The following is an 18,187-nucleotide window of genomic DNA, read 5'->3' on the forward strand; positions in this document are numbered from 1 at the left end:
CCTGGGAACTTTTGCTTTTGATAATAGTTGTAGTCTGTAGTCTGTAACACTATGCTTAGCAGTGGCATAGCACTAGTGACCTAGCACTAGTGACATAGCACTAGTGACATAGCAGTTTATATCTTATCAGATGTAATAGATACTTGTCATAATTGTTCTGCGTATAAGTAACCATGTGCATTGTTAGTAATCATTCTTTTTCTCAGGGAGTACACGTGATACACCATCAGATTTACCTCCATCTGTCTCGGAAAAAGACTTGAAAATATTCAAGAAAACGCAGGAGAGAGCATTAAAGGTGAGTAATGAATTATTTCTCCAGTTTTCGTGTAATTTTACGTGCCTGTTTACCAAGTGGTGGGACTGAAATTGATAGGTTTTTGTGTACTGAACCAGCACTCTGGGCTGTTGCCCGTGTTGTAATTGAGAGCTCTGAATTAATTTTCGCCCTATAGTGTTCGGTAATCTGCACTACAGTCACAGTTCATGGACATTTCAAAGGCAGCATGATGTGGAACTCATTTTTACAAAGATATGGCCTGCCAATTATTGATGAGCTGCATCTATTTCGATGGAAAGTTGTAGCTTTTGTCTGCAGCTGAAATGCGTTTGGTTGCTATGATATACAGTCAAGCCCTGCAACAAAGAACGTGTCACAGCGAAAATTCCGCTACAGCAAAGTATTTCAGATTCCCCATCAACAAACCATACACGGCAATGCAATTATTTCCTTTCACAACAAACGTATTTCAGAGCGAGGTTTCGCTACAGTGAAATTTTTCCGAGTAAGCCCCCCCCCCTTTTTTGCACATTCACGTATGCTCGTTATCTAGTTAGGTTTCCTCAAAAATGGCTGCCAAAGATAGTTAGCAAACAGCTGATATGCGGTGTGGCACACGACAACCTGCAATGGTTTTGCCGACGGCACGGACTCCGCACTTAAGAACACAGAACCAGGAAATCAGTTCTGTGTTCATTTTAGTGTGAAGCTATTGTGTCAACAGGACCCAGTGAAAACATTAAGCGTTTTATGACAAGCGGTGGCTATTTCCAAAGCGCTTTTTCTAAGGCTTCGTTGCGGAGCATGTTAGAGCTAGCAACACCGAGCAAATGTTGTGCAACAATCCGCTGTTGCACGGCATGCCGCTGCACAGCACATCATTGCAAGAAGCCTGATGCAGGCTAGTCTAGCTTTTGTGCCGCAGGTGAGCATCGTGATAGCGTTTTATTTACTTTCTTCCTGTCTGGTGAACTTGGCCGCTGAATGGCAGTGTGACGATCGTTCTACGCAGTCTCAAAAGTATGACATTCCACGAGTATGTCCGTACCGTGCATCGCAAAGAGTCTTCGAATAATTGGAGCAACCACATCTCTGGTACATCGTCTAAAGCATCGAATTCGAGGTGCATGTGACCTGTATTTAACATGTAGTCCACGCTGAAATGCCTCCAGGCAGCACGATTTCAGTACGAGTACTTGTCGGACGAAAGCAGGGGCACTTTTGTAACACGTGCGGAAAGAAATATTAGCTTTGATAGCAAATGTAGCCGATGCCTTTATTGCGCGAATACAGTAAAAGCTCGTCAATTCGAACTTCATGGGACCGGGAAAAAAGTTTGAATAATCGCATGGCCTCGAAAAAGCTGAAAAGAACAATTTGCATTACGGTATATGTACCGTATTTACTCGCGTAACGAACCCACTCGCATGATGAACCTACCCACCCCCGATTTTTGCCTAAGAATTTGAAAAAAAAAAAAAAGCGTCAGTCAATAACGCTTTCCTCCGTTTTGCACCGTAATGGTCCATAACGCATTTCTTGGCAGTGCGCCAAGATGCTGCGCAGCGATAACATCACGGTTTGTTTACCTTTTGATGTTAGCTCTAGCAAGGCGGAGAAGCAAACTTTACAGGGTGCCAGTGCTTGTCCGGTTGTGCAAGCCTCGTTTTCAGTATGTTCGCCTTAAGGGCGACCCACATGGAGTGAACTTGTGCTGCGGATTTTGAGCGGCGCGGCGGAATGCCGACGCACCACCGCCACCACAAGCGGCGGAAAACAAGCGGCTGCCGCCTGACCGCTGCCCACTGCAGGCAGGATTTAGAAATAGTGTGATTCTATATGCTTAGTAAAATGCTGAAAAGAACAGCTGTGCGTTTACAGTTAAGCAATTATTTATTCAATGACGACAAAGAGGACGAATTATTCTTTGTTACCCTATTCTGAACCAAAATAGTTAACCTGTTTGAACCTCCTGCGCTTCCTGACGTCAACCGACGCGTGGTGGCTAAGCCTAGCAGCTTTGAAAATCCAGAAGTATTCTGAAAGTGGTGGCGCATTTCATCGCTAAAGTTTTGTGCTGTGTGCATCTTCAGACAGAGCAAAAGCTTCGTGCGACTTTTGTTTGCCTTGAACATAAGCACAGTGTAGCGGCAACGAGTTCGTGTTGAAACGAGAGGCCGCTTCGGCAGGCGCAGCCATGTTGTAGAAGCGGGCGGAAGTCGGACGTAGTCGCACCCTGATTGGTCCGCGCTGACAGGCCACATTGGCCGCTTCTGGCCAGCGGCTAGCCACGTGCTTCCATTGGCGACTGATGTGTGGAAGGATGGACGACACTCGCAAAGAAAAAAAAAAGTTGGCACGTAATTTGCAGCACCTGTCCGAAGTCATAGCCTTTCATGGACGTTGGCTGGGACTGCGCTGACAGTACTTATCCTTATTTCTGAATTAACAGGGTTCGAATTAACGAGTATTTAGATGCGAGTTGCTTCTGAATTAACAGGGTTCGAATTAACGAGTATTTAGATGCGAGTTTCGGAGGCTGCGCGGAAATGAGGGTAGCAGCCGCCACCGTGGCCGCCAACCCCTACCCTCCGGAGCCGCCGGCCGCCGCGCCGGTGATGGCGTCATTTAGGGTTTACCCACTCTTCCACGGTTTTATCTGGTTCCATCTTCGGTCCCCGTTTAGGACGTGCGCAGCCTCTAACTATGCGGAGGTGCTTTTTTTTTGGCCACGTGCTGAGTGCCAAGCCGCCCAGACGTGGCGGTGCGTAGTTCGAATTAGCCGTAGCGGAACCGACTCGCTTTCTAATTAACAGGCTTTTTTATACACAGATCTCTATGGAGTTTGGCCGGACCAAGTAGTTTAGTTTGAATTATCCGAAAATTCGAATTATCGAGGTTCGAATTAACGAGCTTTCACTGTATTTCCATTGTCAAATATTTCCGGAGTACCAAGAAAATCGCGCCACGGCATCGGTTTTGAAACGGCAAAAGACCGAGGCTGACAGAATTTTGGTAAATACCATATTTACTTGCGTAATTTGCGCACCCCCAACTTTTTTACTCGCATTTAACAAAAGGGCAGTGCCCTACTTGAGGGGTCTACACAAGGGGGACGCAGTGCGTACGTAGGTGCACGCAAGAGAGGCTTGGGAAGATCGGCGCAACGGCGTCACAGTATGCGCTTGCAAAAGGTTCTAGTGGCGAGGGTACGAATTGTGCGCAGTTTACCCGGCTTGCTCGCGCTGGCGGTCACATTCCCTGACGAACTGTTGCCCGCGCACCCGAATCTGAAACTACCTAACCTTTTGCTTTTCAGTTTGCTGCTAGTCAGCCGGGCAGCACGCGAGGATGGCATTTTATTGCGCCCATTATCTCCTTTGCTTCCCACTGCTGACTTCGCAATTGTATCCATGCGCATTTATTGCTTTGAGCTGTACATGTGCTGTCACGCCATCCCACAAGGAACTACATAACGTGGAGCAGAGCGGGAGGGGGTGTGAATCTTACTTTTAATTAAAATAAACTATTTTTTTCTTTTTTTTGGCCAGCGACTCGGGTGAGAAGGGTCTACGTAAAGGTGTCAGTATACAGTATGCAGTGCACATTATGACCTTTGTAGCGTTTTTAAGACATGTTTGCAAAATTTTCGTGTAATTTGTGCACTTCCTTTTTGAATCCTTAATTTAAAGAAAAATGTGTGCAAATTATGCAAGTAAATACGGTAAATGTTCTTCATAAGCCATCAAGTTCAATCTGTCAGTGTTCTGGTTCAATTTCACAACAACGAAGCCTTTACTTCAGCTAAATTTTTCACGGCTCCTGTGAATTTCAAAAGAACAAAACACGGATTGTGTTGACTACTGTTTTGACTGTTTGAGCGTGAGATTTGATCACACCTGGTGCGTGTGTGATTATTACACTGGTGTCTAGACAGATGTCAGCAGTAGTCATTGGTTTACAGCACACGTCTTCATGCCAGCATGTTCACAAACACCTGTTTTGTGCAGTAAAGCCATTAGTTACACCTGGTGTTCACATTGAAGGTGTGAAACTTCCCCTTGTGTGATTATATGCAAATGTATTTTTGCAGAAAGAAATTTATCAAAATATAGACCTGTGAAGGTCACCTATATCACACTTCTCATGGTCTTATTGTGCTACTTATAGTCTCCGGGCAGAAACAGAGTCATTCTTTTATGCATTTGTCTGTGAACTGATTGTGGGAAGTGCGGAGGCTAAACCACATTTATTGCAATCTTAGTCTTGTATATCGAATGTATTGTGAAACTCGCAGCCTTTTGTTTGGTGCACAATGCTTCCTCTTCTATTTCTTTTTTATCACTTCATACTTTATGTGCCTTGAAATCCTGCCAAACAGAGCCATATAATAAAATCGAATTTAGCATGCCAGAATAGTTTGGCAGAAATATTGTACAGTGAAAGAGAGTCCACGAGGCAGGTACATTGCTCGAATTAAGTAATTACACTTATTTTCATACATCAATTGCAACATTGTGAAAGGTGCAGTAAAACCTCCTTAATTCGAAGTCGTCGGAATTGCAAAAAATATTCGATTTACCCGAGTTTTGGAATAAACTGACACAGCAAAAAAATTGTACCCAGGCAAAAAATTTCGTTGTGGGAACGGGCTGCCTTTATTGGACAAACTTTCCGATTGCCATATGCTGTCGCACAAGTCTAACCCCCAACTCACAGCTCTTAGCCAATGCATCACTCCCACCAGTCCCTGCTCCTTCCTACCACCATACATGGTTTTATAGTTTCCCAAAGGATGGCATTGCATTGCACGTGGAACTCAATACAATAAATACGTAACGATGCAATCACAAAGACAACTGTCCAAAACCAATGGAGATCAAAAGCAAAAAAAAGAGTGCTTTACCCTGCTGTCCGCACTCACTTGTGGCCTGACGAACTAGTGGCAAACCAAACTGTGAACAGTCCTGTAGTTTCGGATTTGGATGCGATGCAAGCCTCAGAGATTGCTCCGACGCCGCCTATCGCTCATCAGTGGAAGCAACCGCCAGCGCAAATGAGCTGGATGAATGTGCGCAATTGGAACTTGCTTTAGCGGAACTGATTTGTGTACAAATTAACATTCTTTGACACATGGAGTCCCATGTGCTCTGCTGGAAACGGCGGCAGCACGGGCCCGTGCTATCCGCCGCTTGTCCAAAACTGCTTGAGACTTAGCAAATAGGTCGGCTCCATGTATTGGCTCCACGGCCCAGGCCAGCATTGCGCAGTCAACCCATCGTCGCCTGGAGCAAGAATTATCGTGTCGCGGGACAAGTGCGGGTGCAGATTTCGGTTTGCAGTGAAATCGGGAATGAAGAATTCCTGCATAACACCCTTGATCTTCGCATTAACTGTGCCAGTGCAGGCTGCCTCTTCGAATTATCCAGTCAAATTTGCATTAGAAATTATGGGACCGCAGAAGTTCTTCAAATTATCTGGGAGTTCGAATCATCGCGATTTTACTGTACAGACGTGATCTGCATGAAAAAAAATAAAGGGAGGAGTGTTACTCTGTGCTTGTTTTGCAGCCAAGTGATTTAAGGTACGAGGAAGGGACAGTGTGCCATCCCTAAAAAGAGCACATTTAATCAAGCTCGTGGCAAATGCATCATGAAGTAAGCCTTCAGGCAAAGCATAATTATTTTTCGCTTGCCACAAGGGACGAACTACTTTTTGATCTCGGATGTAGGCAGTACAAACAAGAGTGCTAACCTTGATAACGTTGCACCTGATGCATGAAATGGAGTATAGTTTTAGTATACTGGCAATTATTTTATTGTCCAGCAACAAACATCCTTTGAACAAAAATGTAGCTTTATCTGTTGCTCAAAAGTTCTGACGCACTTTTGTTTAGTATATACAGCTTATAAAATATGCGCACCTGTCTTGTTTCATCTTTTAGTACCTCTTGCTTAGGTGTGATTAAGTTCATAAATTATATATGGGGAAAGAATTCATTTATAATTACACCAAATTTAATGTTTATGGATAAACCAATATTCATATCAGGATTCGGCCTTATGCCAAGTAATGAATCGGAGGTTGACCGGTGCTGAGCATGCTGTTCGAACATTTAAGAGCATAAGCTCTTACTACTCGCATTCTAACGTTTCTGGGCCGTCCCAGATTTCAAGATGGTGGCTGGAAATCTCAGGTCAGCAAAATGTAACCCTCCATCACGTGACCGCGCACAGACAGTCTTCTGGCCAGCACGGCGGCTGGTTTGCCCTCTATGCTGGCGTTCCGCTATGCACGTATTGTCTGAGCGGGTGCTGAGACTGGTGCCACATGGGTTCATCATTGGTGACAAAATTGTGGCCCACCCGTTTGGTGAAGAGGGTTCGGAGTGGTGGCAAACCAATCTGCACGATACGGCGACAAAGTTGTTAGTTGAGTTGAAGCCTGGTGTGTTTGAGGGGTTCGTACCGACGACCTGTGGTCCTCGAAACCATAATGGGGGCGACCTTCGAAGGTCCATGGCGGGCGAACTAGTGGTCTCAGAGGGATACAGGTGGTACCAAACAAATCGTCGTTTCGTGATGTACACGTTGGTATCCGAATTTGTCGAACATGCATAGGTGAAAACAACTTGGCTAATGCTGTTCATTTGATTTCGTATTCACGAATCATTCAATTAATTTTTTTTTCTTACCAAATACAGCCAGCATGCTAAGCTTATTGTCTTAGCAGTGTTCTGCATATGTTTTTGCAAAGGTTACAATTTCCGCAGTTTTTTTTAGGTTGTATTTGAGCAATGCATAAAGAATGTGGGCGAGAGAAAACGGAATATTACAGGCACCTTCTTTCAGCTGAAGGTTTATTTGAAGCACGTGGAATTGGTGTACAGAAGAAAGAATGCTTGAATGAATGATGCCGACAATGTTGCTCTGTGCTTTTTTCTTATACTTTTATTATTATTTCTAGGAAATGGGCCAGGACCTAGTTGTGCCTGACCATCAGACAAGGTGCCCTGCTGCTATTGAGTTTGGCCAATATGAAATTCAGACATGGTACTCATCCCCCTACCCTCAAGAATATGCCAGGTGGGGTTGATGCCTATTTCAAGACAATTTTTCTTCCTTCTGCATGTGATTTTTGGCTTATGTGCCCTCCTCTTTTCCCACAATTCACTTTAGGCTTCCAAAGCTCTTTCTCTGCGAGTTCTGCCTCAAGTACATGAAGAGCCGGAACATATTGTCTAGACACATGGTAAGACCCCTTGTAAGACGTGCATTTTTTTAATGTTCATTTTCATCTGTCCTTTATTGTATGCAGCAACCCCTCTGTACAGTATTGCACTTAAATGTGTGTTAATGTTAATGCAGTGTTCTGTTCGTACGTAATGGAACAGTGGCATAGTAGTGGAATTCGGTATTTTTAGCCTACTTCATTTCTTTCTTTGACTTGAGCTGTCTGCTTGAAGTGATGTAATATTCTTATGTGCAGCGCAAGTGCACCTGGTTTCACCCACCAGCCACGGAAATATATCGGAAGGGTGAGGTATCTGTATTTGAGGTGGATGGCAATGTGAGCAAGATCTACTGCCAGAATCTGTGCTTGCTGGCCAAGCTGTTCTTGGACCACAAGACCCTTTACTATGATGTGGAGCCCTTTCTTTTTTATGTGCTGACCAAGAACGATACAAAGGGCTGCCACCTGGTGGGGTACTTCTCCAAGGTATGTAATGTGCTGTTGTGGCTTACAACTGTGATTTACTGGCTGCTCAGATTATCTGATAAAATTTTCAAAATAACTTTGGATACCTCATTATATTGGGGAATTGACTAAGGTGTCAAATCACTTTCAAATATATTATCATGGTTTTACTGCTTGTGTGTTGGCGATTTTCACTACATAGAGAAGGTGCCTATATTGGTCCAATATATGGCGGCATTAAGGACTTCTAAGCACTTTGGTCAGCCTAGGTAGAACCGGACGTATTTTTAAATTGCACAATTGACTTACACTGTTTTGCTGATGGTAGCAACCTCTTATGCGCCAAACAGTTTTTCATTGCTTATAAGGGTATAAACTATAAAGGAATAAATGAGTAAAGGAATAAACGAGAGACAAGGAAGAAATCGCTGGCTGGTGTTTGAAAACATCTGATGTGAGAGCGGAGCAGCAGGTGGTTGACGTGCTGTGGAGAGAAATCAAGCTCTTTGCTGTTGATGCTATGCAGTACATGAATAACAGAATGAGAAGCTCAGTTTTATGCGTTTATCGTAGGGGTGAGAAAACCCTGTGATTGTCATGCTGCTTGCATAGAAAACGAGCTAAAATAGTTTGCCTGTCACTGTCACTAAAGCTGTACCCTTTGTTGTTTTTTAATGCCTTAATACAGTAGCTGACGGGTAATTCAGACTTGTAGGATGTTTCGGACCTCGATGAGGCACCGTCAGTCATCTCATAGAAGCGAATATGTAATTACTTATGGAAAAGAGCGAAGCCGCTGATGCCTTTGAAGCTCTGGGCTTTCCGTTCTCGAGGCAGGGTTTTGTACTGGAGCTCATGCCTTCTCGTTGACCAGTCTGTACGCCTTCTCCCTACCTTTCACTTTGTTATTGAGATAACTTTTCAGATTCGCAACGGATATTTCGGACTTCAAAAGGCCGAAAGTTTGATTTTTCGGAGTAATTTCAGTCTCCTGCGGGCCAACATCGGCCATCTTATCGGCTTTTTGCCAGCGCAAAAGGCGCCATCTTGGATTAAGGTCGATTTACGCTGCAGTTGGATTGGCTTCACATACTTTCAGTACCTCATTGTTGCCAGTAGAGGTCCCTGAGATCTCTGACACTTCGAGGTAGCAGCCGGATTGTCATCGCCGTCAACTTGCTTTTGTCACCGACGTTGTCGCGGGCAGTTATTGCTTGTCCCATACGTTGAAAATTGGTTGTTGGGGGAAGGAAATTGTGCAGGAGCTATCTCACATCTCGGCAGGAAGGGATAAAGGAGAGACTGAGAGAAGAAAGGAAGAAAGAGGTGCCGTAATGGAGGGCTCCGGAATAATTTCAACCACCTGGGAATATTTAACGTGCACTGACATCGGACAGCACACGGGCGCCTTTGCGTTTCGCCTCCGACGAAACGCGGCCACCGCGGTCGGGTTCCAACCCGGGTACTCCGGATCAGTAGTCGAACGCCCTAACCACTGAGCCATCGCGGCGGGTCTCATACGTTCGCCATTCGCCGTTTCGTCACTTGGGTTTCTCTGATCGCGTCGACCGAGTGGCGCTCAGTCTTCACGAAGTTGCATCCGTTCACCATTTTGTGATTGCGCCCGGAGGTTCCGCCGCTTTGAATGAAAAGTGCCTTATCTTTGCGTGTGTTTGACGAGCGGTGTGGTGCACACTCGGGTTGTGGACAACATGGCCGTGCCGGGTTCGTCAAAGAAGCGTGGGAAGCATTCCAACTGAATGCGGTGACCTTGCTGTCTAGCGTGTACAGTGAAAGCACAACTGTGGCACAAATACAGGCGCCAATCGTCGCCAGCAAGAGAAATTATCCGCAAGGTAAAATCAGTGACATTTTTAAGTAGATTTCATCTAAATAAAGTGACTTTTTTGTACTTCACGGATTTTTCGGACTGTTCGATTCGAACCATTTTTCGGGTCTCTACGGGTCCGAAAAATCGGTCACCGACTGTGTTACTGTGAATATCAGTATAGATTTCTAATCGTATGTGCACGGGGAAAGCGAGAACAATGAGGTTGCCTTTTTCTGTGCGCTCATTTACCAGAGCAGCAGTGTAAGAGCACTTCAGTTACTGGGCCACCACAGCATCTTTGAGTGGAAAAAGGAAAATAAATGCGTATAAGAGACCTATTTAGTCACTGAGTCGACAAGAGGAGTGCCACATACCATATTTACACAATTGTGTGTCGACTCGAATGTAAGTCGACCCCCTAAATCACATTTCCAAAAAAAAAAAACTTCAAGGTTGTTTAAGCTTCGCCTTGAATGGTTGAACGCGATAGCCGTTTATCGCCAGTCGCTACCGGCTGCCAAAACGAAACATTCCAAAACGAAAATGTATTAGTCACTGGACTACTCGTCCACACTTGCGCCATTGGCCTCACTAGTGCTGCCATCGTGATCGCTGCTGCGGTCCCACAGCACGTCGTTCTAACGTCGTTGTCCAGCGAAATCCCGCACTTTGCAAACAGCCACATCTCGACATCGTGTGGAACAGCTGAAAATTTTCCTTGCTGCAGCTGCCACACCTGTATCAGCCGCTATGAACGTTGAACTTGCGGCCCGGCGTGCAGCTGTTCGTTTCTTTGGCATAAAGAATGGCAGCCATCTTGAATGTAGCCGTGAATGAGTTCCGGTCGCTTGTTGGACCTAGAGCACAAATGACGACTGACGAAGCACTACAGTGAAAACTTGTGAAATGCGGCCGGCAGTAGTCAAATGCGTCAGAGCCAAAGAGAAACTACGCGTGAATCCGTCAGCTACCGACACTCCCCAGCACCGCTGCCGTTGCGAGTGGGTGGTGCCGCCTCGATTGGAACAGCGGCCCTTCCACCAACTATCAACGCTCCCTTGAGCGCCGAGCGCGCATTTGAAAGTAAAAAAGAAAACTTGTTGGATGCTTGTGCTTCCCGTAGAACACGATTGCGTTATCAGGCCGCCGCCGCTTATCAGCAACTGCAGTCTGCAGCCACGTGTGGGGAGTTTGGGGCGCCAGTTTGCTGCTATCGATTGCCGCCATCGGCAGCCGCCCGCGCGGGGAGGGGATGTAAGTCTGCACGTTGACTAAGCCTCTGCTCAAGGCCAGCACCAAGAGCAATGCGACGGAGCCGCGCCTCAAAAATGCAACCACGCTTTAGCATGCCCGATATCTCGTTTGTCTCGCCTTTACTTATAGTGCCATGTTTTCGTTTCGATTGTAAGTCGACCCCCCTCCCCACTTCAGATTTTCAAATTTTGAAAAATAGGTCGACTTACAATTGGGTAAATACGGTAAACCAATGTAACGAAGGTGTTGCGGTGGTCGACCTTGATGTAAGGAACTCACTAGCTGCATTACTCGAAAGTTTGCTGGATTATGTGCAAGTCCCATGGCGATAAAACACAAACCGCCATGAGAGGAATGTCTACGATCGCAACAAGTGAACTCAGTGTGATTGGTACTTGTCCATGACAAACGTAGCAGTCTCCGCAGCTTTTGCTTTTGTAGCGTCGCACCAAGCGGCACTGCAACAGTACAGTCCAAAAACAGCACAAAACAACGGGACATAGCGAAGAAGGCATGGGACGAGCAGTGCATATCCATTGCTGCCTCTCAGTTGCTTACACGATTCAGTCGTTGACACCAGACTCAGCAGGAATGGGGACGGCGCACAGTACCGACAACACGAGGCAAAGAGTCCGTTTCCCGGGGCAACAGCAGGCTGGGCAGACTGAGGGCTCTTTTTTTTTTTTCTAATAAGTGACGAGCACGCAGAAGGAAGCAGGTGCATCCGGCTTCACCTCCCCCTCTCTCCATCCTGCGTATAACAGCGGCGTGCTTCCACAGCGCAGACGGTGGCGGTCCTTGCTGCACTTTTTTGTTATCAATGCGATTGCGAAATGTTTCTCCATGTCGACGATGAGGGTTTACTGTTAACATTTGCTAGGTCTTTCTTCTACATTTATTTTTCATTTTGAATTTCATTACACACGATCCTTTCAACTTTTCACGTGAGAACGGGATGTAATGAAAACCTGCATCTAACGAAAAATTGCAGACTTTTCTCAATTTCGTTATATCCAGGTTTAACTGTATTAGAGGAAATTAGCCTTCAGAAAAAGCAATCTGCATTGCAGTACTCTATGGCATGCCACCTTGTCTTAATGAACATCCTGCGAGCTTGTGGAAACCAGTGCAGTGTGAAAACTTCCTGTTCAGAACACTCTGTATTGCCTGTTCCTAACAACTCATTCAATAATACTTAACAGCTCTTCAATCTTGTTACTGGGCAAACGTCCATGTAAGAGTGCTTCCATAATTAATTTTTACCGCAAAACTCTGACAGCAACTTATAAATGTGCTTGTGGACCAGTCATGGGATGGGGCAAATGATGTGATTACACGGGCACCAATCCTCCATGGACTAGTTTTCAGCACTGCCTCAGTGTGGTGTTGATTTCATGAAAATCGCCAATACACAGACTGGTTGCGCATGTCTGGTATATATGTACACTACTGATGTCACTTGTAACACACATGTGCCTTTTTAGGAGAAGCACTGCCAGCAGAGGTACAATGTGTCATGCATCATGACCATGCCGCAGTACCAGAGGCAGGGGTTTGGACGCTTTCTCATTGACTTTAGTAAGTGCAAGTTCTTTTGGCAGTGCACGCAATTTGAGTGATGGCGCCTCCTAAAAGCATTTCCTTGAGAAATTCAAACTGTTTCTGCAGGCTACCTGCTGTCCCGGAAGGAGGGGTTGACTGGGACACCCGAGAAACCCCTCTCTGACCTGGGCCGCATCAGCTACATGTCTTATTGGAAAAGCATCCTCCTTGAGTTCCTCAACAACTACAAGGAGACCAACATCTCCATTCAGTGTATGTGTCTTGTGGTGCGATTCCTGTGCCAAGCTAACCCCTGCTGCAGGCTTATACATTCGGGTGTTGCATTCACACTGCATTTTTTTTTAATGAGATATTACTTTTGCTTAAGTCACCTTTACTTTGACATGCTCGTAATTATAACTGCTAAGGGAAGAAAAGTAGTGCCTGCATTTTAAAACCAGGCTACATTATACTTGTGAGCAAACATTCTTAATTCTATTGTTCATCTCTTAACAGCCACTTTTGTTGACAGGCCTACTAGAATTTCTGCTATTGTTAAGACACTCCTTAGCTTTCATTGGATCACAATGCTGTAGAGTGCCTTGGATATCATTAAAACGAAGCTTTAAATTTGGTCCAATTTTGACTCCGCAGTGTAAATTTATAAGAAGCACTCAGGTTCCTTAATAGTCATTCGAGAACTGATTCACTTCAGTTTCTTATACAGTAAACTCCCATTAGAACAAAGTCGATTAGGAGAATTCTTGGATAAGATGAACTGCATGAGATGGTTCGTTTCTCATAAATTCATTGTGAAAAAAAAAAAAATCCACTTAACAGACTGTTCGTCTTTATTTTGGACATGCAACCACTAACTGTGGGGACCCCACAAAACTGTACTCATGGGGCATCCACGAGGCACTATTTAGAAAAGAAAAAATAAAGCGTTTCAATGCAAGAAAGCACACACCTTCACGCAAAAGTGTGGGGAAACTCTCTTGCAGGGATGCGCTTTTTTGGAAGGAAGCTTTCTTGCCAGTAGGGGTAAGGCGGGACTCCTGCAGGGATCTGGTATGGCCAGATCATGCCCAGTGTACTAAAAGGCGCATAAGCACTGGGTGCACCTGCTCGTTGACTTCAGGCTTAAACTGTGAGAGCACAGTGTTCAACTGACGCCATGTCACAGCATATTATCACAGCGCAGAGATGGCCAGATAACTGGCACCATGTATGCATTGCTTGCGGTAAACGGAAAAGTGTGTAGTGCACCTCCTCAGAGGTGGTAACGGCCACGACGCGAAAGAAGCGATTGTATGAGAGATGCATGGCTACCGAGCTGGGCACCTTCAGATCGCTCGAGCCGGAGAGAAAGCAAAAATTAAAAAAACAGTATGAATACAGTAGAACCCCGCTGGTAACATCTTTCACAGAATCGCTGGGAAAAAACATACCGGCTGGAAAGAGCGCGTGAAAAAAATGTACATTGTTACCCGCCATATTTTTGTGTTTTTATTGCTAAAGGGGAACATGCTTCTGTGAAGTCTACAAGGCCTTGTGGCCCTTGTGATAATTTGTATGCAGAGAAAGTCCTAATCTCTACGATGGCTCTCCATCTGCCTGAGCAGCTGTTTGTAGAACGGAGGCGGCAGCGAAGAGGGCAAAATTTGTACACCATTTTCTACATTATTTTGTGCGGCGGCAACTTTAATCTTACACAGTTCTTGTCTGTTAGACCTTAGAAATCGCATTTTCCAGCTTCAGTCAACTGTTCAAACGCAGACAATAAAAACGTGGCTCGGTCCAACCTGTGCAACTGCGTCTTGTACAGCGTGGTGCACATGTGCACCACATGTGCACCACATGTGCACATGTCGTTCCTTATCTGCTGCCCTGCCGTTTAACGTACTTGTTTGGTTGAAGTGGGGGTGAGGCTGCACTGCTGTGGCCTTTTGACAGAATGCAATTGAAGGTGTGTGCCATGTCACTGTTTGGCCATGCTTGGGGAAAAGAGTGATAACAGCATCCTGTGAACAGTTCCATTCTATGTCAAGGTGAGCTAAGCAGAAGGGTAGCCAAGCATAAACAATGCGTGCATATTGCACTATTATTAATGCTAGCCACATGCCATCAGAAAGGGCTGGAATGCATTTTGGCCGCCACTCTTATGGTCACTAAACTTTTGAGATGCTGAAAAGTAATGTGCAAACGTACTATATTTGCATGAACATGACGCATGTTGGAAGAATTTGTCTTTTAAAATGAAAAGGTTAATGTTAAAATTATATCGCAAGCTCACACTGTTCAGGGCAACCATATATATTTACACTACTTGTAGACTGAGAGGAGTCTTCCATGCTGCCAGTGTTATTTTAGATGGAACATTTAAGAAATTTGTGTGGCTCAGTGGATGTAGTTATAGGTAACATGACCAAATCTTAAAATATAGCCCAAAAATGCATTTCTTTCCATTTCTAGAAGTGCTGCAATGCCTTTTGCAGTAATTGCTTCATTGGTCTCTTCCTGTATTTTTTTTTTTTTGCTTTGGCTTAGAGTTGTGTGTCTAAGTCGTTACTGTTTTCTTCAGGTCTGTCCTCATCAACTGGTCTTAATATCCATGACATTGCAACTACCCTGCAGCATCTTAACATGTTCAAGAAAATGGGCTCCGAGAAAAGCCGGTATGTAATCATTGCAGTTACCTGCAGATTTCCTTGGAAGCTAGCATTTGAACAGTGCTCAATAGCTAGCTACTCTTGTGCCTCTTGCATGCTGTTCCAGCATAGTCATCAGAATTGACAAGCAGATGCTCAGTGAGCATATGGCAAAGGTTCACTCTGGAAAGGACCGGAGGATTGTCTTGGACCCTGAGTGTCTTCGCTGGACACCCCTGGTCACTCAGCCACAGTTCAGGGATGAAGAACCCGAGGTTTGCCAAACGTTTTACTACTGCTTTTCGCTCAGGTTTTGTGGCGATAACTGTACAAGCGACTTGCTCTGTGTAAATGGTGTTGCTGCCTGTGTTGGCATAGTGTGTCAAATTGCAAACTTGCACATTCACCTTCTACCCAGTCAGTGTGTTGTCCAAGGTTGCTCAGGAGGGTGTGCTAGTGTAGATTAGCTGTATGGTGATGTGATTCAGCTAAACCTTTCAGGGAGAAAAAGGGGAGGGGGTGCTTTTATTGGGAAGGGATAGAATGCATCTTTCTCTCACTTAGCTCAGAAGGAGGGTGAAAAGTGTTAGTTTCTATTAGTTGCTTTTTCTAAGTTCTTGCGATTAGGATTAGTGGTAGTGTGAAGTTGTTAATGCAATAATTTGCATGCTTTGTGTTTCAACAAAAATTTGTTTTCTTGTTAGCTTCTATGTAGATAAAGGCTGTTTTAATAGGTTCTGTGTGCATGGCAGCTAGAACAAGTGTCATGTTTTTTTCGACTTCATGACTAGCAACTTTGATTGCTTGCTAGCCATTCTTACAAGGCCTCAGTATGTTTGTGCACTTGAGCCATACTGTTACACTCCAGCGTCATTGTTTCTTTGTAGAGACTGGGCATTTTAGCATCATTAGTAATTTTGACTTAATAATGGAAAGCATGGATTCTCAGTCTAGGACTAAGAGTTCCTACAGGGGGGCAGGGCTTGCTGACAGAGCATCCAGTATAGTTCACATGAACAAATGCTCACACCCACTCACACTATTTTAGACACCCTAGCGAAGATTCGAACTTGCAGATGAGGACGACGCCCTTGATGCTACGCAGCATGCAGGTCAGCACGTGCTTCTCAGGCAGTCACGTCGTGGTCGGTATGTGTTCGACATGCACATGTTCAGCGCTCAGCTGGAAGAGGTCCTTTTGTTTCTAAACTTTGGTGTGGCGTTTTTGGGGATGGTAACAGGTGTGCGGTGGTGAGGCCAAGCACATCTGTTGTGGCGAGATTGCTTTCAGCCCCTATTCGGGTGGTCCAACAAGGCACCTCTCGGCTGCATCTATATTAGTGTGTTTTCGGGAAATGAACCTCATGCTTATTTTCCAGGTGGAAAGGGCGATGGCACCTTTGAAGTGAGGCTCTGAAGATACCAGTCTTAATAATACAGTCAAAACTCGATTTAACGAAACCCGATTTAACGAAAATCTCGATTTAACGAAGGTATCCTAATTCCACCTCAGACGCCCATAGGGTTCAATGCTTTGACTAACCCGAAATAACGAAACCGATTCCGTGATCTGTCCCGATTTAACGAATCTTTTTTCGAGAAATAAAGGTGAAAAAGTGTTAATTTTTGGTCTATTTTGTAGACAGCACCCCAAAATTTATTGATTGCGAGTCAGCGGTAACAGCGCGGAGCATCTTCATCCCGTCGCTTTTTTCAAACTGCGCGGCGCAAAACGAGTTTTAATTTTGAGTCGAGCTCACGAGATGGCGCCAGCAGTAAAAAAGTTTCGTGCCACATTTCATAGATGGCGCTGTTGCAGTTCGCGTGTTTTTTTTGTGTGTGTTTGTGTGTTGTGCTCTGTGTTCGCTCTTGTGCGGATTTCCCCGTGTCTTTGAACACACGTCTTTGTCAAGCTGAGCTTGTTAGGCCTCCATCAGTCTAGCCTTGCTATCGTGAACGCGGACGTGGTGTGTGCGAGCAAGCGCGCCGCTAACCCTCCTGACTAGCAGATGGAGCCCTGCAAGAAACGAAAAAGGCTTACCCTGGACGAGAAAGCGGACATAATTCGTGCTGTGACAAGTGGACAGAAGAAATGTGACGTGGCTGCATCACATGGCATTCCAGCGAGTACTCTCTCCACAATATTGAAAGGGAAAGATGACATCCTCCGCGCCACTTCGTCGGAGAATCTCTCGCGCAAAAAAACGCTGAAGACCACTCCTCAAAGCAAAATGGAAGAGGCCCTCTTCGCCTGGTTTATGGATTTGCGGGCGAAGAATAGTATTCCCGTGAGTGGAGACCTGCTCCAACAAAAAGCTCGCTCTTTCGCGTGCTTGCTGGGCGACAACGAGTTCAAGGCAAGTCCCGGCTGGCTGTCGCGCTTCAAAGAACGACACGGCATCGTCGGGAAAGTGCTTAGCGGTGAAGCGAGCAGCGTAAGCATGGCTGTAGTCGGCGACTGGCAGTCTGAAAACGTGCCCGACATTCTGGGAAAATATGCCCCCAGCGACGTCTACAACGCCGACGAGAGCGGTCTATTCTACCAAATGCTGCCTAAAAAAACACTCGCCCTGAAGGGGTAGGCGTGCCACGGCGGCAAACACAGCAAACAAAGGCTGACTCTTTTGCTGTGCGTCAACATGGACGACACCGACAAACGAGACCCGCTTGTCATCGGAAAGACTGCGAGGCCGTGCTGTTTTAAAGGCACCAAAAAGCTTCCTGTGAAGTACGTTGCCAATTCAAAGGCGTGGATGTCGCGTGGCATTTTCGCTACATGGCTGAAGGAATTTGACAGTGACATGTGTCGCCAGAAAAGGAAAGTGTGCCTGTTGCTGGATAACTGCACGGCCCACTACGTTGCAGAGGTCGAGCTGACCAGCGTGGAGCTCCGCTATTTCCCCCAAACGCAACGTCCGTGGTTCAGCCCTT

At 45.5% G+C, this 18,187-nt stretch overlaps 1 protein-coding gene across 7 annotated transcripts in view; it reads left to right on the top strand.

Annotated features, from left to right (window-relative positions):
• The window catches only part of LOC144114790 (uncharacterized), a 126,738-nt gene that overhangs the window by 48,499 nt on the left and 60,052 nt on the right, over window positions 1-18,187 (top strand). For all 7 annotated transcript variants that reach the window (XM_077648748.1, XM_077648750.1, XM_077648746.1 and 4 more), the window contains 8 exons: window positions 207-298; window positions 7,247-7,365; window positions 7,459-7,531; window positions 7,769-7,999; window positions 12,548-12,641; window positions 12,732-12,878; window positions 15,190-15,283; window positions 15,384-15,531. In XM_077648748.1, coding sequence (XP_077504874.1) covers window positions 207-298; window positions 7,247-7,365; window positions 7,459-7,531; window positions 7,769-7,999; window positions 12,548-12,641; window positions 12,732-12,878; window positions 15,190-15,283; window positions 15,384-15,531 — 998 coding nt within the window. The remainder of the gene's footprint in view (window positions 1-206; window positions 299-7,246; window positions 7,366-7,458; window positions 7,532-7,768; window positions 8,000-12,547; window positions 12,642-12,731; window positions 12,879-15,189; window positions 15,284-15,383; window positions 15,532-18,187) is intronic.

Source organism: Amblyomma americanum, chromosome 1 (assembly GCF_052857255.1).
Source record: "Amblyomma americanum isolate KBUSLIRL-KWMA chromosome 1, ASM5285725v1, whole genome shotgun sequence".
NCBI classification, from domain to species: domain Eukaryota; kingdom Metazoa; phylum Arthropoda; class Arachnida; order Ixodida; family Ixodidae; genus Amblyomma; species Amblyomma americanum.